This window comes from Lemur catta, chromosome 2 (genome assembly GCF_020740605.2).
Source record: "Lemur catta isolate mLemCat1 chromosome 2, mLemCat1.pri, whole genome shotgun sequence".
In the NCBI taxonomy this organism is placed as follows: domain Eukaryota; kingdom Metazoa; phylum Chordata; class Mammalia; order Primates; family Lemuridae; genus Lemur; species Lemur catta.
In genome coordinates, this window is record NC_059129.1 from 14,313,264 (window position 1) to 14,339,860 (window position 26,597).

The 26,597-nt window shown below is 41.2% G+C and overlaps 1 protein-coding gene across 2 annotated transcripts; it reads right to left on the reverse strand.

Moving 5' to 3' along the window:
* Positions 1-834: 834 nt before the first annotated feature.
* On the reverse strand, positions 835-26,597 carry CDR2 (cerebellar degeneration related protein 2). Of its 2 annotated transcripts, none has more exons than XM_045542768.1 (5): positions 26,215-26,597; positions 18,389-18,501; positions 4,663-4,811; positions 4,240-4,404; positions 835-2,702 (listed from the first exon to the last, which is right to left on the reverse strand). In XM_045542768.1, exons 1-5 carry the CDS (start codon positions 26,291-26,293, stop codon positions 1,841-1,843), a joined length of 1,368 nt encoding a protein of 455 aa, XP_045398724.1. In that variant the 5' UTR covers positions 26,294-26,597; the 3' UTR covers positions 835-1,840. The 2 variants fall into 2 exon arrangements, with proteins under 2 accessions (XP_045398724.1, XP_045398725.1); XM_045542769.1 differs by lacking the exon at positions 26,215-26,597 and adding an exon at positions 19,023-19,054.

Below are 26,597 nucleotides of genomic sequence, written 5' to 3' on the forward strand. Positions count from 1 at the left end.
CGAAACAGGGACCCCCCAAGTGCAACCGCCCCAGGCTTTAGAGGCTTACCCCACGGTCCAGACCGGCCCAGAACCAGGTTGGCCCACACAAGTCCCAGGCTCTAGGTCTGCTCCAGCACTAGGTCAGCACCCCTAGCCTCAGGCATCAGGTACAGGCTCTAAGCATATTCATTCAATGCCAGGCCTCCTCCTGTGGCTCAGGGTGCTGGCTCATCCGAGTAAACCCCAGTGCTGGGCCGGCCCCCGCAGCCCCCATGGACATAGCCTCTAGAGTCCAGTATGTGACACGCACCCTTCAGGCTTCCCCTCTCCCTGCAGACCCAGGCTCCAGACTCTACCTAGCCCCAGGCCAGCACCCATGATCTCAGGTTCCAAAATAATACCCATGAACCCAAGCTCCATGCCTGCCTTAGCACCTGACCAGCCCCTAGGCCCACCCCAGTAGATCCCAATGTCAGGTAGGTCCTGGCAGAGTGAGGCTCCAGGACAGTCCCTGTGGACCCAAGACCCAGGCACAACCCCACCGATTCAGGCTCCGGGCTATAGACCTAGGCTTCAGTCACAACCCCAGAGACCCAATCAGCTGGTCCACCCAGTGGATCTAGGTTCCAGGATGAACCCCATGGATGCAGGCACCAGGCTCATACCACTGCAGACCCAGGTGCTAGGTCAGCCTGCCTGTGGACTCCAGCAGCAATCCCAAGGATTCCCTGCTTAAAAGAAAATGGGAAAAATATCACTATCAAATCTTCCTACAGTAGCCTGTTGGAAGAAAAAAACGGTTATAACAGTGAAATGGTTTACACTTGTAATAACAAGCACAACATCTATTTGTTCATTTTCGTAAGTAGCTTTATTTGGTTTTTAGAAAAATATATACAATAATCAGAACCTCAATTCTTAAATAGTTTTAAATTAAAAGTATGCAAGTGACAGGATATTTCCACAGTCAGAACATCAATACTGCTTAATAAAATAGTAGACAGGAATTTCTACAGCAAGTCAAAAACATGGACAGGAATGGTAAAAATGAGCAAGAGCAGCTTGTGGCTGGCAAGTTAGCCAGCTCAGACAACGCGTAGGAGAGGAAGGGGTTTGAATTTGAGAAAGGGATTAAAGATTTACATATTTACCTATCCTAAAAGCTAGAGCTTTGAGTAAAAATATTTGAATGTGGGGGCTGGAGGCCCTCTACGGTGTATGCTAACAAGTTAACTTTGATCAAATCAAATCTTACCCTTTCAATTTGGATTTAGATATATTAGGATTACCTGTCAGTCACAGTTCAAATGGTAGCAGATGTAACAAAACTCAAGGGCTTGGAGCATTTGTTAATGCCATTTATTTTGGATTAGACCCCCTGCTTTCTCCTGAACAGTCTTCTTAATGAATTCACAGTATCCAACAGTGTTTGCAAAAGAGATTTCAGTTTGGCAGCCCTCTGACTATATATAGTTGTGAGAAGTTGTGCAAGGAAGCAATAAGAATTGCCCTAGCTTTGTTCCAATTCTGCCCTTTCTCCCCATACTATGCTAACTCCAGGCCTACTTCTTTAGGAACACAGATCTTCCCTCCACTGGTTCTTTTTCAGGAATCACAGTCTAATCAGTGCACCAGCTAGAGGCCAGTTTGTCATGGGATTTCCTGGGGAGCTTAAACAGAACCAGATTGTAGAACTGACACCGTTAGCCACCTCTGATCCTCACTGTCTGCATTTGCTAAACACCCAAAGGAGGCAGCTGTCATGAGCAACGTCAGGCTTCAGTCTATGAACACTTGTCTGAATGGGAGACAGAGGTGATAGGAAATAGGCAAGTTAGTAGTAGAGCTAGAGGTTCATTTAAGAATGAGAGGAGAGCGATCGGTACTTTGTTCTCTGTTCATCTATTTCCTGCTTAGTTTTCTTGATGCAACTAAAGATCTCCTTAAACAGCGCTTTGTATTCTGGAGGCGTCGTGGTGGGGGAACCGACAGGCTCTGGGGTGACAGAGGCCAGTTCCCAGCCATCAGCGATGAGCTCCGACTGGGCGTTCCCTCCAGCCAGGTCCTTGGCTGGAGCCCTGGAGGTCTGCACAGCCTTGTGTGACAGGGAGTCCTGCTCCTGCTGGCACTTCTTCAGCAGCTCCTCATACTTCACCTTCAGGGCACTATACTGAGTGTCCACTTCGTGCAGAAGGGAGATGCCCCTCTGCTTCACAGCCTTGGCCCTCCTGATGCAGGTCTCCTCGTGGCCCTTCACGATGTCACCCCCGGCCAAGCTGCTTAGGATTGTCTCACTGCTACTGCGCTTGAGAGGCTTTCTGTGTGCTTCCGGCACAGTCAGGAACATCTCCTCCAGCAGGCTCTGGCTGGGCTCTTTGAAAGGAACAAAGAGCGAGTCTGGCACCAGCTTTTCAACCCCATTCACAAATGGGTGTTCTGACTGCAACATCTGTCGCATCTCTGCCACCTCAGCCTCCAACTCCAGGGCCCGTGCGCGGTAGGCATCCGTGGCCCCCAGCTGCTGTTCCAGTTCACTGTTCTCTTTCAGCACCAGCCCGTACTCCTCCTCCATGGTCACCCGCTTCTGCCGCTCCAGGCTCAGCTGCGCCTGCAGCATTGTCACTGTTTTCTTCAAGTGCTCGTTCTCCTCTTCATCAGGGCTTCGCTGACTTTGCAAGGACGTGATCTTCTCCGCGAACACGTGATCATACACAAAGTGTCTACGGAAAAGAATGTTGAAATAATATATTACACAGGTCAACTGAGAATGAAATGAGGGAGACTGGCGATTTCTTTCAACTAGATATTTCAGACAAGCTGTGACAGTAACTGATTTTTAGGTACCTGAGAGCAGTGGCTAAGATAAAATTGTGTGGGGCCGGTAAACAAACACATGAAAGCAAACAATTTTTGTGACTAATCTTTAACATTAAAAGTTCTACAGAACATCCATTCCCAAAGACCAGCAGCATGACAGCTACCTTACACTGCAGATCAGAATCACTGCATAGCCTTAGACAACACCGATGTCTTGGGTCCTACCCTACAGATTCCAACCTTGCTGGTTTGCTACCCAGACTTGGGGCTATTTAAAAGCTCTCCAAGTGACTCATAATACACAGCCAAGGTCGAGGACCACTATTGTAGCAATATTTAACCAGGTATGCACATCAGAATCACCTGGCAGCTTTTTGCCCACATCTGGAAATTCCGATTTAAGCCTGAGGAAATGTATTGGTATTTGTGTTTTCAAAAACTCACTCAGGTGATCTGAGGTACAGCCAAGGTTGAGAACCACCAAGTGAACCAGCTGTTTTCTCCTGTTAAGTGCTAGGCAACTTGTAATTGCATTTGTGTTTTGCTTTGCTCATCTACCTCTCCATTAGCCTGATGGCTCAGGAGGGCAAGAACTGGGTCTATTTCGGCCACCATTCCTCAAGTGTGGCACAGAGCTTTCCACACAATAGGTGTTCGATAAATAATTCTTAAAGATTCAAAGTCATAACTCTAAAATATAAAGGCATTTCTTTAGGTTAAAAAAACTGCTGCTTGCCTGGATTTCTGTTTCACTGAAATTTATACTTTTCTCTTCACACTAATGTGAAATAAAACCCCAAATCTGTAGTCTATCAGAAGTAATTCATCTTAAGCTATGATTTAACATTTAAAAAGTGCTGAAATAGGCCAGGCGGGTGGCTCACGCCTGTAATCCTAGCCCTCTGGGAGGCCGAGGCAGGTGGATCAGCTCGAGGTCAGGAGTTCGAGACCAGCCTGAGCGAGACCCCATCTCTACTAAAAATAGAAATAAATTATCTGGAAAACTAAAAATATATATAGAAAAAATTAGCCGGGCATGGTGGCACATGCCTGTAGTTCCAGCTACTCAGGAGGCTGAGGCAGAAGGATCGCTTAAGCCCAGGAGTTTGAGGTTGCTGTGAGCTAGGCTGACACCACGGCACTCACTCTAGTCCGGGCAACAGAGCAAGACTCTGTCTCCAAAAAAAAAAAAAAAAAGAAAGAAAAAAAGCGCTGAAATAAATATGCTCTCAACTTTCAAAAAGAGTTTTCACAGAATTACTAATACCCAAGAACTCTATAATTTGTATGTTTAAGTTAAGTGGTTTTGTTCAAACCACTGGCAGTTTAATAACTAAGTGGCGTTTCTTAAAATGGTACTTTTAATCTACTGGAATCCAGAATGTGTCAATGACGTGAGACAGTCCCAGTCTGTAAATCCACAGAAAGGCAGGCTCTTACTGGCGGAGGTCATACAGCTCTTTAAGACATGAGAAACTGGGCGCCGATTTCTCCTGGTCACACTTCCCCTGCCTCCTCCTTCCTCGGCCAGACAACTTCAACTCCTCCACTTGGCTCTGGAGGTGGTCAATGTTGGTTTGTAGGCATTCAATTGTTTCGGTCAAGCTGTGAGGAACAGACAGAAGCCAATTGCCGCTTGTCACATTAAATTAAGGGCAAAAGCAGTGAGGAGAGATTAGGTGCAGGCCACTCAAACTGGGCTTTCTTAATTGAGAAAGACTTCCAGTTAATCTCCATTCTCAAAAAAGAATTACGTTAAACTTTACCCCATATCGACCCAAACCCACAGCAGCCACGTTCTGCTCTAGTTTACATTAAATCACTTCCCTCTGGGGCTTCCTCCATGGATTCTAGAAAATTTACCTCAGAATCTTTTGCTGTGAGGCTTTGCTGTCAGCAACTAGCTTTTGATTTGTTTCTTCCAGTTCCCTTGCTGTGACATCTAATTGCTCATAAACCTTTGCGTGCTGTTCATTCATTTGCCGCAGAAGTTCCACCTGCTTGGTCAGATACTGTAAGAGAAGATTGGGACTAGGTGACACAAACAGATGAGACACCTGCAATGTTCCAACACCAATTCTCTAATTCTCCAACACCAGCGAGTATAGGGGTGGGGGCTAGTGCAGCACTTCCCTCTCTGGGCTCACCTCCCCCACCCCCCAGCACATCCTGTGTCCACCAACCCAGACACTCCCTAGCCCCATTTCAGAGTTTCACGGATGCTTTAGCACATAGGCACGAATAAGTAACTGGCCACTGGTGAATGAACTCGATCTCCAGTCTCTCTCCCCTTCTAGAGGTTGGTGGGGTAGGATCAATAGTTCTAATGCTTCAGTCACACAGTTGGTTCCTCTGGTGACCAAGTCCCCATTCTATCAGCAAATTCCAAGGCTCTATGCCAGGAACCAGGGACAAAGACCAAATAAATATATAATTTTTATTATACCATAGGCTTATTTTATGAAAAGAACTTTAAATCCCAACTAAACTACCTCTCTTAATAGGAAGCGCGCACAGGCTATCCTTTGCATCTGCAGTCCCCAATCCCCAGGCAGTAGCCCAGTACTGGCCCACGGCCTGTTAGGAACTGGGCCATGCATCACCGTCTGAGCTTCGCCTCTCCAACCCCCAAGTCTGTGGAAAAATTGTCTTCCATGAAACTGGTACCTAGTGCCAAAAAGGTTGGGGACTGCTGCTTTATATGCTTAGCTCCCCTAATGCTTACCAACATCCCTGTGTATCATGAGGCTGGTCTAATTTTACAAAAACACTTAACATACATAAAATTAATATTCAACAACAACAACAAAAAATCTAGTGAGACATAATTCCTCCAGAGAAAACAGCATGGAACGTGTGATCAAACTTTAAGCAAAAATATGTTTAACAGAAATAAGGCTTAAAGAGGAAGATTTTAGATGATTTTCACTTGGAAAAAAATAAATTTTTTCCTCTGAGTATGGCATTCTGGACAAAAAGTACTGAAAAGTACATTGATTTAACCATAAAGAGTTATTTTAGCTTAATAACACTTCAAAGACCTCTGTTGTGTTTTAATTCTATGAGAATGTTACCACCATTAACCTCCTTATTTGTGAGAAATTTATCAAATTATTCTGGCCCTTCTAAGACTGCTTTGTAAATGGCCAAGGATCAAGGGGAATGATGACAATCTTAACGCTACAGTGCTAAGTCACCTTGATCCCCACCCCACCAGCTACCCAAGACACCAAAACACAGTATATACTTTAAATGAAATATTCATAATATTTCCACAGACATGACCAGAAAGAGGAAAAAAGTAGTTTGAAGCATTACCAATGATCAAATGGTAATAGGCTGAGGATTTGACTTTAAAAACACTCTTAAGGTTTCTCATACAACTATACAAGTATTTGCAAGCTTAACAGACTTCTCTAAAAGAACGACCTAAATGATATTCAAAGGTCTCTTATGTCAAGTGTTAAAGTATGTATGGCCTTTTCTCAAATCTAGTTAGTTACATAACTCAGCAGCAGTGTGTTAAGCAAACATCTAACCTGTCTTTAACTTCAACTTTCATCTAAAACTCTTGGGGCCAAAAGGGTTTTGGAAAATTCTTCGAATTTTAGAAAGACAACATGGCCCTTATACGTTATACATACTTTATAAACTTTATATCATCACCTATGAGGTTTAGGCAGTACCCTGCAATCAAGCACTAATATTTCTGCATCAAAAGTATGAACAAAGATTATAAAAAGCCTCACATCATTTCAGGTCAGGATCTGCTGCCACATGGATTTGCTATAAACTTAAAGAAAAAAATCTTGGCTTATAGAGCTTTTTGAGTTAGGAACTGATAATAAGAGGTTATGGATCTGTTAGTATCCACCATGTAGAACTGACTGGATTAAATTAGCAAGGACACAGCAGGGACCTGTAGAAGCCTGTATTTATTTTTCACTGCCTCAAATCCCCACCAGCTTCTCTTGGTCCCTTGGAAATCAACCACTAATTCTCATGGGCTAAGCTTTTTCAGAACTATAGGAGTAGGCCCTCAATCCTGTCCTCTGGCTAGCAATGCCATAGTAGGTTCCTGTCACTGATGGGAATGTGTTCAATCTTCCAGGAATATCAGAGTGGAAAAAAGCTTTAGAATCATAGGAATATATATAATAGCTACAGAAATTGTGCAAGCTGTTTTATAAATGCAGGCTTCAAGTATTCTTTGGGAATGATCAGAACAATCTTAAAAAAGGCTAATGTATAAACCAGACACTAATTCATTAATTTACAATAGGAGCTGTTCCTGCCCAGTGACTGGAATACTCACATCCTCTACATGGGACACATCTGCCCCACAAAGGGCATGTGAAAGGCCAATTCATGAATGGAGTCTTTCTGGTGGGCACAGGATCAGAGTCAAGAGTCTGATGGGAGGCAGTGGTACCGCAGCTAAGAGCACAGGCTTTGGGGTCAGAATTTGGTTTGAAGTCCTGTTTTGCCATTTATAACAGGGTGACCTTCAGCAAGTAACTTTATTTTTCTAAGGTGAGGTTTCCTTATCAACTACCTTAATAAGTCTGTAAAGATTAATGTGTGTGTGAGAGAGACTAGAATATGTCACTCCAAAATATGACTTTTTGGCACAAAGACAAAAGGTATCCTGCTCGCCCCTGCCAGAGAGAACAAAGGTTAACCACTGATGACAACTTTAGGTCAGTATGGGCCAGAAGACAGCACCAGAGGAATCTACATTAATAAGCTTTGCTAATTTGCCTTTATCTGCCATTTATTTGCCTTCCCACAAGTTGACACCCCTAGACAAAGTCCTTTTCCTTTGTCTTGTCACTTCTCCAAAAATTTGCCATTCTTTGTTGAAGATGCTGTATAAACTGGAATTCAAATTGCTTTGAGAATTATTCATTTCCTGAGTATCTCCCATTATATGAGAGATATAATGCATGTAAATAAACTTCTGTCTTTCTGTTGTTAATCTGTCTTTTGTTACAGGGGTCCATTCCAACTGAGAACTCATGAGGGTTGGAAAAAAATTATTTTTCCTCCCCTATATATGCAAATATAATTAATTTACATAAAGGTTAATATATGTAAAGAGTTCAGGGCTGGGTATGATGGCTTGTGCCTGTAATCTTATCACCCTGGGAGGCCGAGGCAGGAGGATCACTTGAGGTCAGGAGTCCAAGACCAGCCTGAACAAGAGTAAGACCCCATCTCTACCAAAAATAGAAAAAATTGGCCAGGGGCAGGGTGGTGCGTGGCTGTAGTTCCAGCTACTCAGGAGACTGAGGCAGGAAGATCACTTGAGCCCAAGAGTCTGAGATTGTGGTGAGCTGTGATGATGTCGCTGCACTCTACCCTGGGCAACAAAGTGAGACTCTGTCTCAAAAAAAAAAAAAAAAAAAGAGTAAAGAGTTCAGCATGGTATACCGGCATATGGTAAAATTGCTCTCCATAACAGGTAGCTATTGTCATCTTTATCTATAGATTTCAAAACCTTACATGTGTGCTCAGATTCACCTGGAAGATTTATTATGTTAAAGTGTAAGAACCTAGGTCCCTTTCACCCAGAATGGTAACTCAGTGAGACTAAGTTCAGGCCAGGATTCCTCATTTTTAGCAAAAAACTCAGTTGTTATTTATATAATACAAGTAGCCCATAGATCACACTTGGTAGAGAAATGTTGATCTCGGACATGGAAAATCCTGGAAGTTCCCTCCTCTCTTTCTCTTGCGTCAAGGAGACATAAGCATTCACTGGGATAAAAATCACTCTTAAGCTTAATGCTTACCATTGCCCTTCTTAGGACTCAGCTTATAGCTTAGTTGCAATTATTCACTAAGAGTAGGTTATATTTTAACTATGTCACAGCAGCATTCTTCACCATATTATATTTTGATTTGTTCTTACAATCATTAATTCCCTGAAATTACAAACTAGTTACCTTAACCTTCAGTGCTCCTTGCTAACTTCTCAGGTCCACACAAATAGTAACTTTCTACAGATGGCTAATCTTTTTTTTTTATTTGGCCCATGCTCTTACAGATCAAACAGATGGCTCATCTTATCCACTACATTCTTAAACTATTATGAGTAATTTCAAACATATATAAATGCAGAGAAAATGATTGAACCCCCATTTTCCCATCATCCAGTTTCAACAATTATGAACACAGAGACAATTTTATCTCACCTCCACTCTTCTCATGCCCAATCATTTCAAAGCAAATCCAAGTAATCTTAATTCAAGTCTACATCTTCATGTGTTTGTAAAGGAGATAGGACTTTTCATTTTAAAATAATCACAATTCTTAAAAGGAAAAAACCCCAATAATTCCTTAACATCTATTATGTTTCAGCATTAATATTTTTCAAATTGTCTCTTAAGTGGTTTTTCCACCTTCATTTGTCAGCTACTGCTTTTTCTTATTTCACACTATAATTTTAGAGTTGTCCCACTCTAAGGTAAGCTCCTCCCTCCTATCCTATTTTTACCCTATCCCAGAGGATGCACTTCTCCTGGCTGGCTCCATCTAATCCAGCAGTTGTTTTTTGGTTTTGTTTTGTTTTGTTTTGTTTTTGAGACGGGGGGTCTCGATCTTTGCCTGCAGTAGAGTGCAGAGGTGTGATCATGGCTCACTGCAACCTTGAACTCCTGGGCCCAAGTGATCCTCCTGCCCCAGCCTCCCAAGTAGCTGGAACCACAGGCACATGGCACCGCATCCAGCTAATTTTTCTATTTTTTTGTAGACACAGGATCTCTCCATGCCACCCAGGCTGGTCTCAAACTCCTGGTCTCAAGTGATCCTCCTGCCTTGGCCTCCCAAAGTGCTAAGATTACAAGTGTGAGCCACCTTGCCAGGCCCATTTTTGCTAACTTGTAACTGAAAGTTAGCATTTCCTTCAATTATGAATGGAGACGTTAAATGAAATGTATAAGAGGCCACTGGTTTGGACTGAGCTCCCGTACTAGTTCCAACAAACCAAACCAAAATGGAGTCAGTCATTCATGCTAAAGTTCCATGTCACTCAACTAAAACTAAGTTGTTTATCTGACGTTCTGAGAAACTGGGATGACAAATAATAGCCAAATGTCAGTCTTAGCTGGCATGATAAGGAAGTCCCCTCTGCTCTAAGTGTTACAAGGAAATTAACTTTGAAACAACCAATCTGCTTTTTGTTTTTTTCCTGCTTTCCTTAGCCCTTTTCTAAGGCCAATCTCCTCTGCTCAGCTCATTTCAATACTCACTCTGTAGAATGAGGTGTTGCCCAACTCTAGCATCAAAAATAAAAGCCACTCTAGTCCCAGCTACTCGGGAGGCTGAGGCAGAAGGATTGCTTGAGCCCAGGAGTTTGAGGTTGCTGTGAGCTAGGCTGACGCCACGGCACTCACTCTAGCCCGGGCAACAGAATGAGACTCTGTATAGATAGATAGATAGATAGATAGATAGATAGATAGATAGATAGATAGATAGATAGATAAATAAATGCCAATTAAGATCTTTATACTAAATTTTTTTTTTTTTTTTTTTAAAGGGAGACAGGGTCTTACTCTGTCACCCAGGCTCGAGTGGAGAGGCGTGATCTTAGCTTACTGCAGGTTTGAACTTTTGGGCTCATTCTCCTGTCTCAGCCTCCTGAGTAGGTGGGAATACAGGCTCATGCCACCAAGCCCAGCTACCTAATTTTGTCTTTTGACAGAGGCAACAAAACACCGGTAGTATTAGAGGTACCTCTGACTTCATCAGCAATAGAAATTACACTGTGAATATGAAATATGAACATATCACATCATAGCAACTGCAGAAATCTTGATTTATTGCTTACATTCATCACTATTTGAAATCATGGTAGTTTCTAGACCTTGCCATTTAATGTGTTAATATATACCTACATTACTATATCACAAATTTTTTTCAATATTTGGTACATATTTCAATATAACAGATTTCCATGGTAATTCAAATTCAGGCTAGAGTGCAGTGGTGCCATCATAGCTCACTGCAACCTCAAACTCCTGGGCTCAAGTGATACTCCTGCCTCAGTCTCCGGAGTCGGTGAGACTACAGGCATGTGCCACCATGCCTAGCCCATTTTTAAATTTTTTGTAGAGACAGGGTCTCACTATGTTGCCCAGGCTGGTCTTGAACTCCTGACCTCAAATGATCCTCCCACCTCGGCCTCCCAAAGTGCTAAGAGATTACAGGTGCGAGGCACCGCGCCTAGCCTTCAATGTATTTTAAGGAGATCATCATAGATCTCACTGGACAAGGCACCCATGGCACAACCTCTCTAGAAGCCTTTCCAAAACACCTGGTCTAAATCAGCACCCTTTCCAAGGTACCCTTATTGATTTCTCTCAAAACACTTAACCCAGTAATAACCAACTAAATTGTTTCCCTACTATTGTCGTCCCCCAAGAACAGAAAGCTCTTGTATATCTAGTCCATTCCTTACACACAGTAGGGACTAAAAAAACATCGGCTAAATGGCAATTTCTAGATCTCTATTCACAACAGCTTATTGTGCTCAGCATCACAACTCAGACTGTGAAATGTCAAGAGAGATTTAATGGAAAGATTTTGAGAAGGGCTTTGGTTATAGCTTTCTTGGGAAAAGAGCCTATTAGCCACTAATTCTCTCCCTGCTTCCCCATTTATAGATCACTTCTCTGTATTTATTCCCATGGCATCAATACCCCCCAGTAATCTGAAGAGGAGACATTTACAATTCCTACCAGCTACTATATGGGTCCCAAATTGTGCTCCCTTTTAACGATATAATGCTCAAATTAAGGTTGTGGCCAAGATATAGATAGGAAACAAGTCAATAAGTAAGTACAAAGAGGCCACTTTTAAAACTACAGAAAGTTCCTCTTGTTTGATATATAAAAACCTGTGATAAAAAACACAATGAAATTATTTAAGAACTTATATTTTGGTCTTAGAGGACCTGGCTTTAAGGAAAATCTAAAAAAATGGCAGGGAGCTTATTTTCACATGGTAGGAGTTTAATCTTATTAGACCAAAATTAATCAGAAAAGCCCTTCACTTCTCCAAGAATCAGTTTTATAAAGTACCTACACAAGAGTCTGTCTAAATTGGTCAGCAACTTAAAAATTATTAGATCTCTAAGCAAGAACTGATGTAAGGCCAGACATCTACTCTATGTAGTCAGATACTGAGCTTTAAGGATTGGCCTCTAAAACTTTTAGTATTTATCATTTTTTTCCTGAATCTAGAAGGAAATGGGTTAGCTAATTTCCTGCCATTCATCTCGAGGTATAGATATGCTGCTGACATTCTGGTTTTCTCTCTGATACACAGCCTCAAATGAATCTGACTGCCATACTTAACAAGGGAAAGGGAGATATTTTAAGCAAAATGGTGGGGGAAGGGAAATACAGGGTGGCAGAAATGAAGGCAAAAATGTCCACTTACAGCAAGAGTATCAAAGTTTAAATGTCTAGGAATTTACACAGAATGTCATCTCAACTATGGAGTATAAGGTTCAGGTCATGCACAACAACTATAAACAGGCCCCTTTATAGCTGAGGTAAATCTTTGGAAAATAAACACCAGCAGGATTATATTAACACCCATTTCCAATTGTAGAACCCTAACCTGGAATGCAGGAAAAAAAACAGACATAACCCAAACTAAAAACGCATAAGAAATGAAATGGAAATTTGGCTGTTAAGCAGTGTTGGGATTATCCTTAAATTAAGGATTACAGCCCAAATCCTCTGAATATAGTTATCAAAATGAACTTCCACAATAGTGAAAAAATATTCCTATTACCTTTGAAAAAAATCTTTCCCCTGATTAAAGTAATACATTTCCCCTGTAGGAAACTTAGAAGGGGAAATGAATATGACGACAAAAACCACCTATAATCTCATTATTAAAAGCTTAGATTGTTTTTACAATCTACTTTCCAGTTATCCAAGAAGATCTGTTTCTTCAGAATCAAGATTCTTTCACGACTATGGTTAACAATAATTGTATATTTCAAAATAGCCAGAAGAAAGGATTGGGAATGTTTCCAAAATAAAGAAATGATAGATGTTTGAGGTGACAGATACCCCAATTACCCAGATTTGATCATTACACATTATATGCTTGTATCAAAATATCACACGCACTCCATAAATATGTAAACTGTTATGTACCTGTAAAAATTTTAAAGATTTTCATTATTAAAATTCTTAAAACATGGGTAAACTATGCAACAATTCATACTGTCCAAAATTGATACAATTCTGTAATCTCAGCCCCTCAGAACAACCCTGGACCAAAGTAGTGCAAGCCCTCTTAGCACCATTCCCTAAAGGGGCAAACAGGATTTGAGGGGTAATTCACATGGCTAAATTCTCTAGTTATTTGCAAGTAAAATTGAGGACTTAACCCTGAATCTCCTAACACAGAAGCCAGAGCTCCTTCTACTTCCTTTAAAAATCTCTAGAGGTGGAAACTCAGTTTAGGAATTAATGGAAGAGCTTTATAAAGTGCTTATTCTTTGTTAAGACACTGACTTTAACAATTATTTATGGATTACCTCCTACGCTGGAAAGACCACAAACAAACACAGGAACAGCCCTCAATGTTGCAACAGGAAATGAGAGGAAAGTAGAGTAAAACAAATCAAGAAATAAGTACAATATATCAGAGAGTATTGATAAATGCAGTAAGAGCAGCAACAATGCTTTAAAATTTCCAAGGAGGTCATGAACTCTTGAAAGAAGGGACACCTTGAAGGCTGGACTACTTGATTAGGAGGCACAACTCTTGTGGGGGATAATGCAGGTGGTCTAAGCAGAGAAGCAGTGCGTACCACCCTCCCGCCTGTTTACATGATTGTAGAAAAGTGTAAGTGAATCCAATTGTGTCTGATGGTGTCAGATCTCATTACTCTCCACAGCTTTTCTCCCTGTCTCCCTTCCACCATCCAGGAGAGAAAAACTTATCTCCAGACTCTTAAAAAATTAGATGTTCAAATTAGCACTGAAAAAAGTAAGGCTACAGGCTTCTCTGAAGCCAGTGGAGCCATTACTTTCAATAGATTCTTTAATCTTTTTTTTTTTTTTTTAACGTTAAAACAATGCCTATCAAAAATACTGATCAAGGCTGGGCGTGGTGGCTCACGCCTGTAATCTTAGCACTCTGGGAGGCCGAGGCGGGTGGATCACTCAAGGTCAGGAGTTCAAGACCAGCCTGAGCAAGAGTGAGACCCCGTCTCTACTAAAAAAAAATAGAAAGAAATTATCTGGCCAACTAAAATATATATAGAAAAAATTAGCCAGGCGTGGTGGCGCATGCCTGTAGTCTCAGCTACTCGGGAGGCTGAGGCAGAAGGATCGCTTAAGCCCAGGAGTTTGAGGTTGCTGTGAGCTAGGCTGACGCCATGGCACTCACTCTAGCCAGGGCAACAAAGTGACACTCTGTCTCAAAAAAAAAAAAAAAATACTGATCAATATTACCAGGATTATTTGAAAACCACTAACAGTCTTTGAAAGAACACTTGTGGTTCTATTTACAAAATACCCTTTGGTAGTGTCCTAGTTGTCTATTTCCATAATAACTCAGAGTTAAATTTCTCTGGGTGGTGAGATAAGAGCTGATTTTTTGGTTTCCAACTATGTATTTTTCTAAATTAAAAAAAATGATCAGGTATTTTCTTTTCTAATCAGGAAAACTCCCAATAAACACTCCACAAAGTTAGTTTAAAACTTTTACAAGTGATTCCATTCATGTATACTCCAAAAACAGGCTAAACTCATCTAGGGTGTTAATTGCATAGGCATGTTTACTTTATGAAAATTCACCAAACTATACACTTAGGATTTGTGCTCTTTTCTGTGTATTTCAATAAAAAGTTTTAGGTACTCGGGAGGCTATGGCAGGAGGATCGCTTAAGCCCAGGAGTTTGAGGTTGCAGTGAGCTATGACAACACCAATGCACTCCAGCCTGGGTGACAAAGTAAGACTGTGTCTCAAAAAAAAAAAAAAAAAAAAAAGTTTTAGGTAAAGAGAAAACTAACACAAGGTTCAAATTAAGCAAAGAGCCTTATAAAGTTTAGGGGGCCTCCTGAGGGTTGCAATAGTAAGAGGCACGCAATGACGCAATGCAAGGGTCATCTCTTAGCAGGGAGTTAGGCTCTGGGCTACCTGGTTACTTCTGCAACAGCATCTGGCATTCCTTGTTTTAGAGTACTGGAGAGAGACCTCAGGCGTCCACACTGTGATTTAAAGTAGGACCAGGCACAGATGTGAATGAGCAGGCAGAAAGGCTGATCTGTGGGAGTCCCCTGGCTGATAAATGGGCTTAGCCAGTACTGCCACCTCATCTCTCCACTTCATCCCACCCCGATTTACCTTCATGAATTGATTTATAAAAAGAAGAAAGCCAACTGTAATGGCTGAAATCTAAAACAGTGACTGTCCTTAACCAAAAGACAGCTTTGGACAAAGAGTAAAACATTGAATTCTGCAATGCTCAGATCTATGAACCAGGGGACCACATGCTCTATTATAGAAACAAGATACTCATGAAAATGTTTCTGGAAGTACTCCAGAATACTTGAAATTTATTTGAATAGTTTTATACATGTATTTAATTTTATATTTATGTAATTGTTAAGGTCTAAACTGGATACTTAATTTCCATTATGGTTTGTAACATCTATGGATGACATTAGATGGTGGAGTATTATCTGTAGATTTGGAGAATCTCAAAGACCTTTGGATTCTTTTAGAATACCGATGATCTATCTTAATTGTCTCATCATCCTTGACACTACAGAAAAGAAAAGGGTAGAAAGACAACAACTTAGACCATAAAGCAATTATTTTGGGCTGGGCGCGGTGGCTCATGCCTGTAATCCTAGCACTCTGGGAGGCCAAGGGGGGGTAGATCGTTTGCGCTCAGGAGTTGGAGGCCAGCCTGAGCAAGAGCGAGACCCCGTCTCTACTAAAAATAGAAAGAAATTATATGGACAACTAAAAATATATAGAGAAAAAATTAGCCAGGCATGGTAGCACATGCCTGCAGTCCCAGCTACTTGGGAGGCTGAGGCAGGAGAATCGCTTGAGCCCAGGAGTTTGAGGTTGCTGTGAGCTAGGCTGATGCCACGGCACTCTAGCCTGGGCAACAGAGTGAGACTGTCTCAAAAAATAAATAAATAAATAAGCAATTATTTTGTAATCTCCTACACTAACCAATAGGCATCATTCTCCTAATTGTAAAATATTTGGACATTTTTCATCTATACTAGGAAGATATGCTAAAATAAGTATCAGTTACAGTGCTTTATAGATGCTTTCAAAAGAAACATCAATACAATGCATTAAGACTATGTTTCTACCCAAATACATGTACCTCACAGTGTATGATAGTCGAGGACTACTCTGAAATCTTCCAATCAGTTGAAAAACAAAGTCCAAGAAACAAAGCAGGAAAGAATTCCTTGACCACATATAACATTTGGCTACTTTAATAGTTTTAAAATGCTTGGTTTTTCTGCCTTTTTAGGTTTCTGGCAAAGTCTACAAGTCATTAAATTCAATTTAGGGTACAGCATGTTCTGTGGTCTTTTGATGTAAAATGTGCTAAAAATGGTACCTGAAAACTACAATATCATTACAAGCTACACCATCCTAGAATTATAAAAGTATGTGTCAGTCACATCACTAGCAATATGCATAAACCCAGCTGAAGGAGAATGTCTATTGTATATGTCTTTTATGGCTACTAAGTAAAATTAATAGACACTGTGGTTATAAATTTGCTTTAGTTTTAGGTTTATTTGTATTCAAAAGTTAAAATTTTTATTTAAAAAAAAATTTTTTTTTGTTTTTTTTGAGACAGGGTCTCACTATGCTACCACCCAGGCTGGTCCTGCACTCTTTGGCTCAAGTAATCCTTCTGCCTTAGCTTCCCAAGTAGCTGGGATTACAGGCACATGCCACTGCATCCAGCTCCTAAAAATTGAAATTTGTGTAATCTTATTGTTTCTAAGGCAAGGATTGTGTGATTTTGCTTCTTTGAATTCCTAGCACCTGTTTCAGTAAATAACCAGAGCTTAGTAAGTTACTGATGATGATGAACTGCTTGACTGTTCTAGGATCTTTTACATTTTTCTTTGCCTGACACAAGAGCCCTTGGTCTACTATACCAATTTGAGGAGAGAGGAGTTTCTAATTTAAAGTGCAAAGCTTTTTTCTGGGAGGAGGGTTGGGGCATGGAGAAAGGTGTTCTGATGGAACAACTGTCTGCTTAATATCCACAATTATCAGGCCGGGCGCGGTGGCTCACGCCTGCAATCCCAGCACTACGGGAGGCCGAGGCGGGCGGATCATTTGAGCTCAGGAGTTCGAGACCAGCCTGAGCGAGTGAGACCCCGTCTCTACTAAAAAAAAAATAGAAAGAAATGATTTGGACAGCTAAAAGTATACATAGAAAAAATTAGCCGGACATGGTGGCTCATGTCTGTAGTCCCAGCTACTCGGGAGGCTGAGGCAGGAGGATCGCTTGAGCCCACGAGTTTGAGGTTGCTGTGAGCAAGGCTGACGCCATGGCACTCACTCTACCCCGGGCAACAGAGTGAGACTCCGTCTCAAAAAAAAAAAAAAAAAACCACAGTTATCTTCCTTACAGTCAAAGTGGCCTATACATAACTGGGCTACTTGAATGGGACCATTTATAAGAGAGCAGTACCTTCCATTTTAAAGTCTTAGTCTAGCATTTTTCACTTGAGTTTGTTAAACTAGGCAAAAAGTAATATTTTAATGAAAAATATCCACCCAAAATATAAATCAATCAAGATCACAGCAGGGAGAAAGAAACATGTATTTTATGATTAATTCTTTGAATAGTACCAAAAGTTTAAACACATTATGAAATCGGGTACTATGTTTGTTAAAAAGCGAAAGATTTATACGATCTGAAGAGAAACCAGACCATGGGTACTATGTTTTTTAAACTTTTTATCTAAACCCAGATTTAGGGTGGTATTTGGTAGTGGGAGGGAGAGAGATGCCAGCAAACTTCAACAGTGTGGGTAGTTTTCTTTCTTAAGCTTGGTGGTGGTTACCTAGGTGTTCACTGTATTATTCTTTTATAACTTTCTGTAAATTTTAAATACTGCATTTTTTTTTTTTTTTTTTAAAGAAAAAGACTTAAGGCTGGATGTGGTGGTTCATGCCTATAACCCCAGGACTTTGGGAGGCCAAGGCAGAAGTATTGCTTGAGGTCAGGAGTTCAAGAAAAAAACTGAAAAACTAAATATAATATTCACAGCTTCATTGTTTCACATAATGGCAAATACTAGACCATTTACTTCTAGTACACTCCACCAAGAGTGAAGAGAGAAATCTCTTTCATCAGAGCAGACTTATGTGTTGGGAAAGCCTAAACAAAGTAGAAATCAACCTCCCCATTTCTCTGATGGGTCTTATTCTCAAAATGTCTGTGTTAGAAATTACACGCTGCTTCTAAATGGAAGTGTTATTTTAGCAGTACATGATTGGTATAACAGCAGCAACATGTCACATCTCAAAAGTCTAACTCTCCTGCTAAGTAAATTACCTCAATTTCCTGTAACTGCTCCTGATTGGTTGTATACATCTGCTGAAGAGATTCCTCCAACTCTGTGTTCCGATCCAGTAATGTCTTCCCAAGCTCGGCAGCAAGCTGGAGATCTAGCACAACAACAAATGAATCTTAGAATAATACAAATGATCTCACGTCAACATTTTACATAACTCAGCCCCCCTCAAGTAAGTCCCAATACAGAGTTTAAGTCAGATCCCAATGGAAGGTGGAATGGCACAGAAGCAAACCTGAGTTCTACTTGAAATTCAGTTAAACTAGGGACTTCCAGCAGGTACTCCTATGAAGCTGTACTTGTAAGATATGAAAAATAGTCATTTACTTTCCGGAGAAGTAGTCATTAGTTCAGGAATGATCATTCAGCATTGTTGACTTCTAAAATCATAATTATTTGCTAAGGAAATGAACATACTCATATTCTGACAGTCAATTTTTCTGGATGGACTCTTGAGCCAAAGTATAGATAAACCTTTCAACAATCTTTCAATAATCTCTGAAGTTCCCATGAATCTGGCTGCTGTGAATACAACTGTCAAAGTAAAGTTTATTGTCATATACCCTGGATTCCTAAGGGGACTAAAAATGATTAAGAAAAGGAAAAATACATCACCATTAAGAACACTGCCTCAGGTCTGTCTTTTTTTCTATATTTCTTCATGTCCTTCTGTAAGATGAGCGAACCAGAGAAGCAAAAGAGCAATATGGTTTCTGAGGTAATTACATGTCAGCAGCTCATATTTCCACTTAGCACAGAACCATATTTTGTTTTAAACCTCATTTTTCAACTCTTTCTTAGGCAGATGTGCATATAAAACAGAATGTTTATATTATACTCAATCCCAGAAACGAAAATTTAGTGACAATACAAAAAAGGACACTAGTTGTAACATAGGTAATTAAAATCAGCGCAGTAAATTTTCCGGAGCAGTCCTTTGGTACAGTGAGAAATGCACTGTACTCTGTACAGGAAGGTCTAAGGTCCGGTTCTGATTACCATTTACCAGAACACTTTCAATATGGTGACTTTAAAAGTCCCTACACTTAGTATTCTTGTTTAGAGAGATGACTGTCCTGTCAATATAAAACTGAAAGTCAAATGAAATAAGGGAGTACTTTACAAACTAAGCTACAATAGACAGGCAAAGTTTTACTAGCATTCATTGATTCATAAATGAATGTTTTTGTTGCTAGGCACTATGTTAAGCTTTGGCTATAAAACACTGAATAACATGGATGAAGGTCCTGCTTTGCTGACACTCCCAGATTAATGGAGGAAGCCAGACAGCAAATGAGTAAACTTAGAAACTGTGATAAACACCATTCATACATGCATGCATTCAATATCAGACACCATTCTAGGTACTGGGATGGTGTCTAGGAACCATAAGGCACTCGGATAAGAAAAATTCCTGCCTTTATGGAGCTCATATTCTGTTGGGAGAAATGGGAGAAATAGCATAAGAAAACACATAATACAACAAAGCAAGACCCCCATCTCTATATTTTAAAAAAAAAGCAATAAATGATGAAGAGAAAAAAATCAAGCAAGGGAGAGGCATAAGAGGAGTGTGGATGTGGGAGGTTGAAATTTAGGAACATGTGACAAGGGCAACATTAGAATCAAGATGTGAAGGAACTGAATAAGTGACCCATGTAGACCTACTTAAGGAAATAGCATTCCAGACAGAAACAAAGCAAGTGCAAAGACCCTGGGAGGAAGCATGACTGGAGAAGTATGTGTATGAGTGTGGTGGTGGTGGAGGGGGACAGGAGTCAAATCAGAGGGACCCCAAGGTTGGCCAACATAGGCAGGGCCTAACTAAGGAGGTCAAGAGTTTGCCTTTACTCTGAATGAGATGGAACCCAGGGGAGGCGTGACAGGATCACTATGCTACTACGTAAAACGACTAAATGGAACAAAGGTGGAAGCAGAGTGACGGAAGGATACTGCAATCATCTGGGTGACAGATGGTGGTGCCTTGGATTAGGGTGGCAGAGATGGAGATGGGGAGGAGAATTCTGACATCTTTTAAAAGTAAAACTAAAAGGATTTGTTGATCAATTCGATACAAAGTGTAAGAGATAAAGGGGGAAAAAACCCTGAATTTGGTGATAATGAACAAAGGGCCCAATTTAGAAAGGAAGGTCACAAGGAAGATCTGAGGTAACATTTTAGTTAGAGCTTGAAGGATAAGCAACGTACCACGTAAGGGCCAGGAAAGAACCTGGCATATTCTCTACAACCTTACAAGCAGCCAGTATGGCAGAAGCATGAGGGACATGAAGTGGGAGAAGCAAGCAGGGATCAGACCATACAAAATTTTCTAGGCTACAGCAGAGAAATCTAGAATTTTATTCAAGGTACAATGGAAAGTAATTTCAGTTAATGTCATAAAAATATTTATTATGAAAACAGGGAACATCACCTATGTATGATTTTTAAACTTAATTTTTAGAGACTGACAAGTTTTAATGTCTGACCATTACTACTGACAGTAAAACTTAACCTAGAGAAAGTGACAACAACTTTTTACCTGGTAATGTCCATTCAAGTGTGTAATTAGTATTCTACGATTAGTATTAATAGAAACAAAGCAGCAGAACCTACCACACACCACTCCAGATCACTTTAAAACATTTAACACCCATTTTAAATAAAAAAGTATACTGTTGGTAGATAGGTGCCAAAATACATTCTCTACTGATTTTTTTTTCCTTGTCTCCTATGGTCTTGTCTGATGTGATTTTTATATTAACAATGCCCATTACTATCATAACATCAAGTCTTTAGTTAACAAGTCTATAAAAGAACATCTTGTATTCACAAAACACAGAACCTTTACAAACCAGCTCAAAGCATTTGCGAGACATTAGCCTTTAAATCTTTACAAGGCATTTAATCTAGTTTTGCAGATGAGGACAACCTGAAGCACAAAGCTGTTAAATGACCTGATCATATCTATGTGGTGAGTCACGGACAAGGCAGAAACTACTAGGTCTACAGGTTCTAACTCTTACCCTCATCACGAGTCTTTATTACCCTCATCTGTGCAGTTTCAAGGCTACTGAAAGGGGTGTCCACGTATTTCTTTAACACAGAGAATATAAACTTCCCCGTAGTTGAGGTTACTTAAATCTTTTCTACTTGTTTTCCTAGACGGTGATGAGAAACTAGTGTTCAACTATTTGGGTTTTTACTGCCAGCTCTGCCAGTGAAGGCACATACAGCCCCAGGCAAGTTAATATCTTGTTTTCATCAAATGAAAAAGGAACTACGTATGGCTGAAGATGTTCCAGAAAAAATGATTTTGTACTCACAGGGTACGTAATGTGTATCCATAGACCCATTTAGAAGCCAACATGCTGTATCAAAGACAAGGCATAGAAATATTACCTAGGTATTACTTAAGTCTCTCTTTAAGTAGTAATTCCTCACTGGGAAGGATCAGACTCACCAATGTTCTTAACTAGCAATCAAAACCTGAGCCGAAACCTCTCCAAGAATCAAGAGTGACTTGAGACCATCATCAACCACTTTCACTCAGTAATGAAACTACCTATGCTACTTAACAGCAGCCAGGAACATCTCTCCTGCTCCTGCTGCTACAGGAACAGATGCCAAGTATAGCACTCTTTAGTCAATAGCAACCAAAAAAGAATTTGAGACTTGTCCTTATCTCAATCCTTATTTCCAAATAAACAAAGCCCCAACCTGGCTCAGTAACCTGAAGTCTCGGGCTCCTAAATATTTCATGGAATGTTTAAGGATAGAATTTTAGCAAGTCAAGTCTCAACTACAAGAAAGCTTCTGTGAAGTCACACTGTAAAATAGGATATTACTTCATCTGTTAGCTTAAAGACACCGGACGTTTTTGGTCTTTAAAAAAAGTTTGTTTCCTGTTGTGTAGCATCTGGCTTCCATAACCAAAAAAGTCAAACACTGGCAGTAAGCCCAAGAAGGTTTTCTAAATAATTAGTGGAGGGAATAGGAGAATATTAAATGTCCTTTATTTTTAATTAAGGTACAAAAGAAAAGGAAACTATATATAGTTTTGAAGCCTTGCACACCTGTTCACCTCCATAAGGATTACAATAAAGATTTTCATTAAGAGGTTGTCTTTTCTAAATCCTATTGAACTGCCCTGGCTTAGACAGGCGCTAAAAATACCATAGATTTCCTGCAGGCTCGAAAATACAACGTATCAATATATTCATATGTTTAATATTCTTTCACCAATGAGTCTTTGCAGGTAATAATATTCTATTTTTAATGGTATAAACTGTTAGCTTTAAACAGATATTCACTCAGCCCTACGCCTTAGACAAAAAATTAGCACTTGCAGCTGAGTGATTTTTTTTTTAAGGATCTTCCTTTCAGAATTTTGAAAACTTTAAATCCCACTGCTATTATATTTTTCCTATTTTTACTTCAGTTTCTTAAAAAAATATATATACGAGGACATCACATTCCCATGTTAGCTGTAGTCTAGCAGTCATTCAATAACATTAAGGCTGAAAGCTTTTCCTATTACAAAGTCAAATGCGTCATTTGGTGACGCCTGTTTAACTCCTGTTGCCAACGTTACTATAATTGGGAAAGCAAAAGTACTGAATATAAACATCAAGAAAAACGATGGCATCCGTTTTAGTAACCTTCTAAACAGTGATTCAGCAAATAAGTTGCACACAAGGAAGATGTACTCATCTTGAAAAGAAATTTTAGGACTCCTTTAAACGTAAGAGTTCTTTGCTGATCCATATAGCAGAAACCTGAATCCTTATTCTAAGTTTGTACAGCTCACCAAATGACAATTATAATAGCAGCTGGCCTAAAAGAAAATCCAGTCTCTGAAGTCTTTCCACCTTGTTCACAGGGGCACATTTCAAAGCAAGCTCCATCATTACCTGAACTGAAGGCTCCTGCTGTCCCAGAAAAGATCTTACCCACAGAGATTATTGTCAGTTTTCCTACCGTGCCAACTCAGCCCTCTGACAAAAGACAGTCTCTTCATCAGAGTGTTTTGAAAAAGCAAAGGGTTTTCTCCTCCTGCCTACACACAGCTTTGCATGTTTCTAACAAGGTATGAATAGTAGACCAGAGTCTACTGAGGTTAGAGTTTTCCAGCAATTTGAATTTTAAAAGGAATGCCCTAGCTCACCTTGATACAAAGATTCGATCTATTTAAACAATGGCTTCTATTGCTAAAGGAAAAAATTTTGTAGTTGTAAGACTTTGAGAACAAGATCTTTAAAAGTTGTTTTAAGCAGCTCTCCCCAAATAAGCCTTGCTCAGTAAGTTAATAGTGAGGATGTTTAAAAATGAACAGATGTCTGCACATGATAAAATCCCACTAGACCTGCTTAAGCAATCTGTTTAACAGGACAGACCTGCTCCCAGACTTTTTCAGCAGCAAACATCTGAGGGCCTACAGTGTGCCAGGCACTGTAGTGGGCACATAGTAGGAGGCAGCGTCTCCAGGCTTCTCTAGTGAACACATTTCCTGGAACATCAACTCCATGAGAGGAGGAACCCTGCCTATACTATCACATGGATAGACACTGCGGCCTCAGTGCCTAGATGAAAACTTGGGGCATAGAGCACATAAAAAATTCTTGAGAAATGAACAAGTTTTAAAATCTGTTAGACATTTAGGAGTTCTTTAACACAATTTAGCAAAACTGGGGGAAAGATATCCTTTTATTCACATGGCAGGCTTCATTCTTTTATACGCCATAGTCACAAGTTATAATTGTTATAATGTCCCATACTTTATTCCTACCTGACACATTTGATTATGACAAAGGGTTATGTCAAAGTCCACTGTGATAATGGAGGCAAAAACTCTTTGAAAAGCACAAATTCCAAATGCAAATTGGCAGTAAAGAGGTTCAGACCTGTGTTTTTTAGTTTGTTAAACCTGAAGACAACTTCATTTTGATCAGAGGTTAAAGAAAATTCCCTGAGTAACCGGGACACCTTGTATTTGCTTTTCAGTAGATTGAAATGTTACAACTGGTTGTTCCTTAACAACCTCCCACAGGGGTAGAGTGCAGTGTGGACTAAGGAACCTGATGGAAGAGCCATGAAAACAGTAATCCTGTGTGAGTGCTTCAGTTCTTTTCAACAAATATTAAAATCAAGCCTCTAGTATGTGCCAAGTATCATGCTAGATGCTGGAGATAAAAAAAAAAAAGAGCCTGCTCTCTATGTCCTTAAAGATTTACACCTCTTAAATACAGGAAAGAAAAATACTTAGTTTTGATTATACAAACTGCTTAAATTATAGGGAAATGTTGCAACTGGAACAGTGGTTGCCTCATAAATCCTGAAGAAAGTATCAAACTAGGCCATCAATCCTTAAGGGGAAATCCAAAAACAGGTCTTTTAAAACGTATGACAAATTTGTCTTTTGGACATAGAGAACGTGGTGGCCAACACTGCACTGCAACTGCCTAATAGCTTGCACTATATAAGCATTAATGACGAACTACTTTAAGTGATTGCATATTAAGAAATCATCTTCTCCCCCCAAACAGGTGGTTTATCTTAATTTTCCTTTTTTGAGTCTTCATTCTTTTTTCCCTCCAAGCTCAATGTTTAGCATGAACAAGTATCATGACCATTTAATATTTAACTAGAAGAGATGTTAATTTTCACTGCAAGTTTAGAACTGAAAATTGATTTACACAAAATTGCAGAAACTGAAGATGCCTGGAAAGACTCCTGAGCATTACTCAGTATTCAGAGCAGTGGTTAAGAATGTCTGCTGTGGAGTCTGAAGTGGAACCCTAGCTCACCCAACACTATCCGCTTCCACCTCTATAGCTATTGGGAGGATTAAATGTGCAGCTGTGTTAAGGGCCTATCAGAGTCTGGCACATAAAAAGTGTTCCCCAATTGCAAGCACCTGCTATTAATACGCAAAAAAGGGGGCCACTGGCTCCAAATCGAGGGCTGCACTAAGATTATTCTCTGGAGACACCATCAGCAAGAAATCCAAGACAGACCTCTTTTTAAAGTGAAAGCTGGAGTCAGACTGAAGTGGCAGAGGTACAAGTGCCCTCACATCACTTCATTTGGCACCTAGGGAACTAACGCCCAACTGAAAAAGCTGTAAACCGGGATGACAAGGAGGAGATAGGGCTTGAGCGGTGACCACGACTCCTCATTCTGTGTGGGTTCGATAACACTTGCTCCCACACCTAGCTTTAGGCAGGCCACTTTACCATTTTAGCCTCTGCTTTCCTCGTCTGGAAAATGGGATAACAAGTTATTCTCTCGTTTATGGTGCGGATCAAACGGGGTATGCAAAGAGCTTGGCACAGCTCCTGCCACACAGCAAAGCCACTACCACCTGCAGCAGCTCGCCCTCGGCGCTGGCCATTAAAGGCGCTGTTATGACTCGCGGATGGAGAGACGGCGGGTCTGCAGCCTGCTAAGCTAAGGGGCGGCTTCCTCGGCTCTGCCACTTACAGCGGGGCACGCTGGTTCACCCCTCTCTCCGTCCGAGGAATGCGGTGAGGATTAACTCAGTTAATCCACGGAAAGCGCTTAAAACGGTGCCGGGCGCGCAGTTAGCGCTCAGCGCGCACCGGTGATTATTCCAAGTGCTGCGCACTAGCAGGGCCGCGGGCCCCGCGCGGGCGGGATGGGCGGGCGGGCCGGCCCCGCCGCCAGGTGAGCCCGACACCTGCCTCGCACCAGCCTGGACGGCCCGCAAGCAAAAGCAACTTTTTTCACAGTTTCGCACCGGGGGCTTCCCCGGCCAGGCCGCCCGCTCCCGGGGCGACCTCGCCCTCACCTTGCTGGAGGTCCTGGTGGTCGTACCACGGCTCGTCCTCCTTCATCTCAAACTCCTCCACCAGGTTTTCCGCCAGCATCTCGGCCGGGTCCTCCGGGGATAGCGGCTCCGGCCGCCGCCGTCCCGCCTCAGCCGCTGCCCCGGGCTCTTCCCCGGTCCCTCCGCCCTCAGCCAGAGCCGCCCTCAGGCGGGACGCGCCGCCGCCCAGGCTCCGCCGCGCCGCCTCACCACAGCGGCCAGCAGCGCACGCCGCCGACTGGCTTCCCGACGCGCCTTGCGCAGCCCAACGGCCCCAACGGCCGGCACCCCGGCGCTAGCGTCCCGGCAGGCGCCCGGAGCCTGCTCCCCACGCCGCAGCCGGGCCCAACGTGGCACTTTGGCAG

Bases quoted from the DNA above. Each gene is read 5' to 3' on its own strand.
- CDR2 (XM_045542768.1), bottom strand. From the start codon at position 26,293: ATGCTGGCGGAAAACCTGGTGGAGGAGTTTGAGATGAAGGAGGACGAG. The intron at 18,502-26,214 runs GTGAGGGCGAGG...TTGTTGTGCTAG, and splicing joins CCACCAGGACCTCCAGCAAG to ATCTCCAGCTTGCTGCCGAG. The intron at 2,703-4,239 runs GTAAGAGCCTGC...TCTTTTCCGTAG, and splicing joins GAGCTGTATGACCTCCGCCA to ACACTTTGTGTATGATCACG.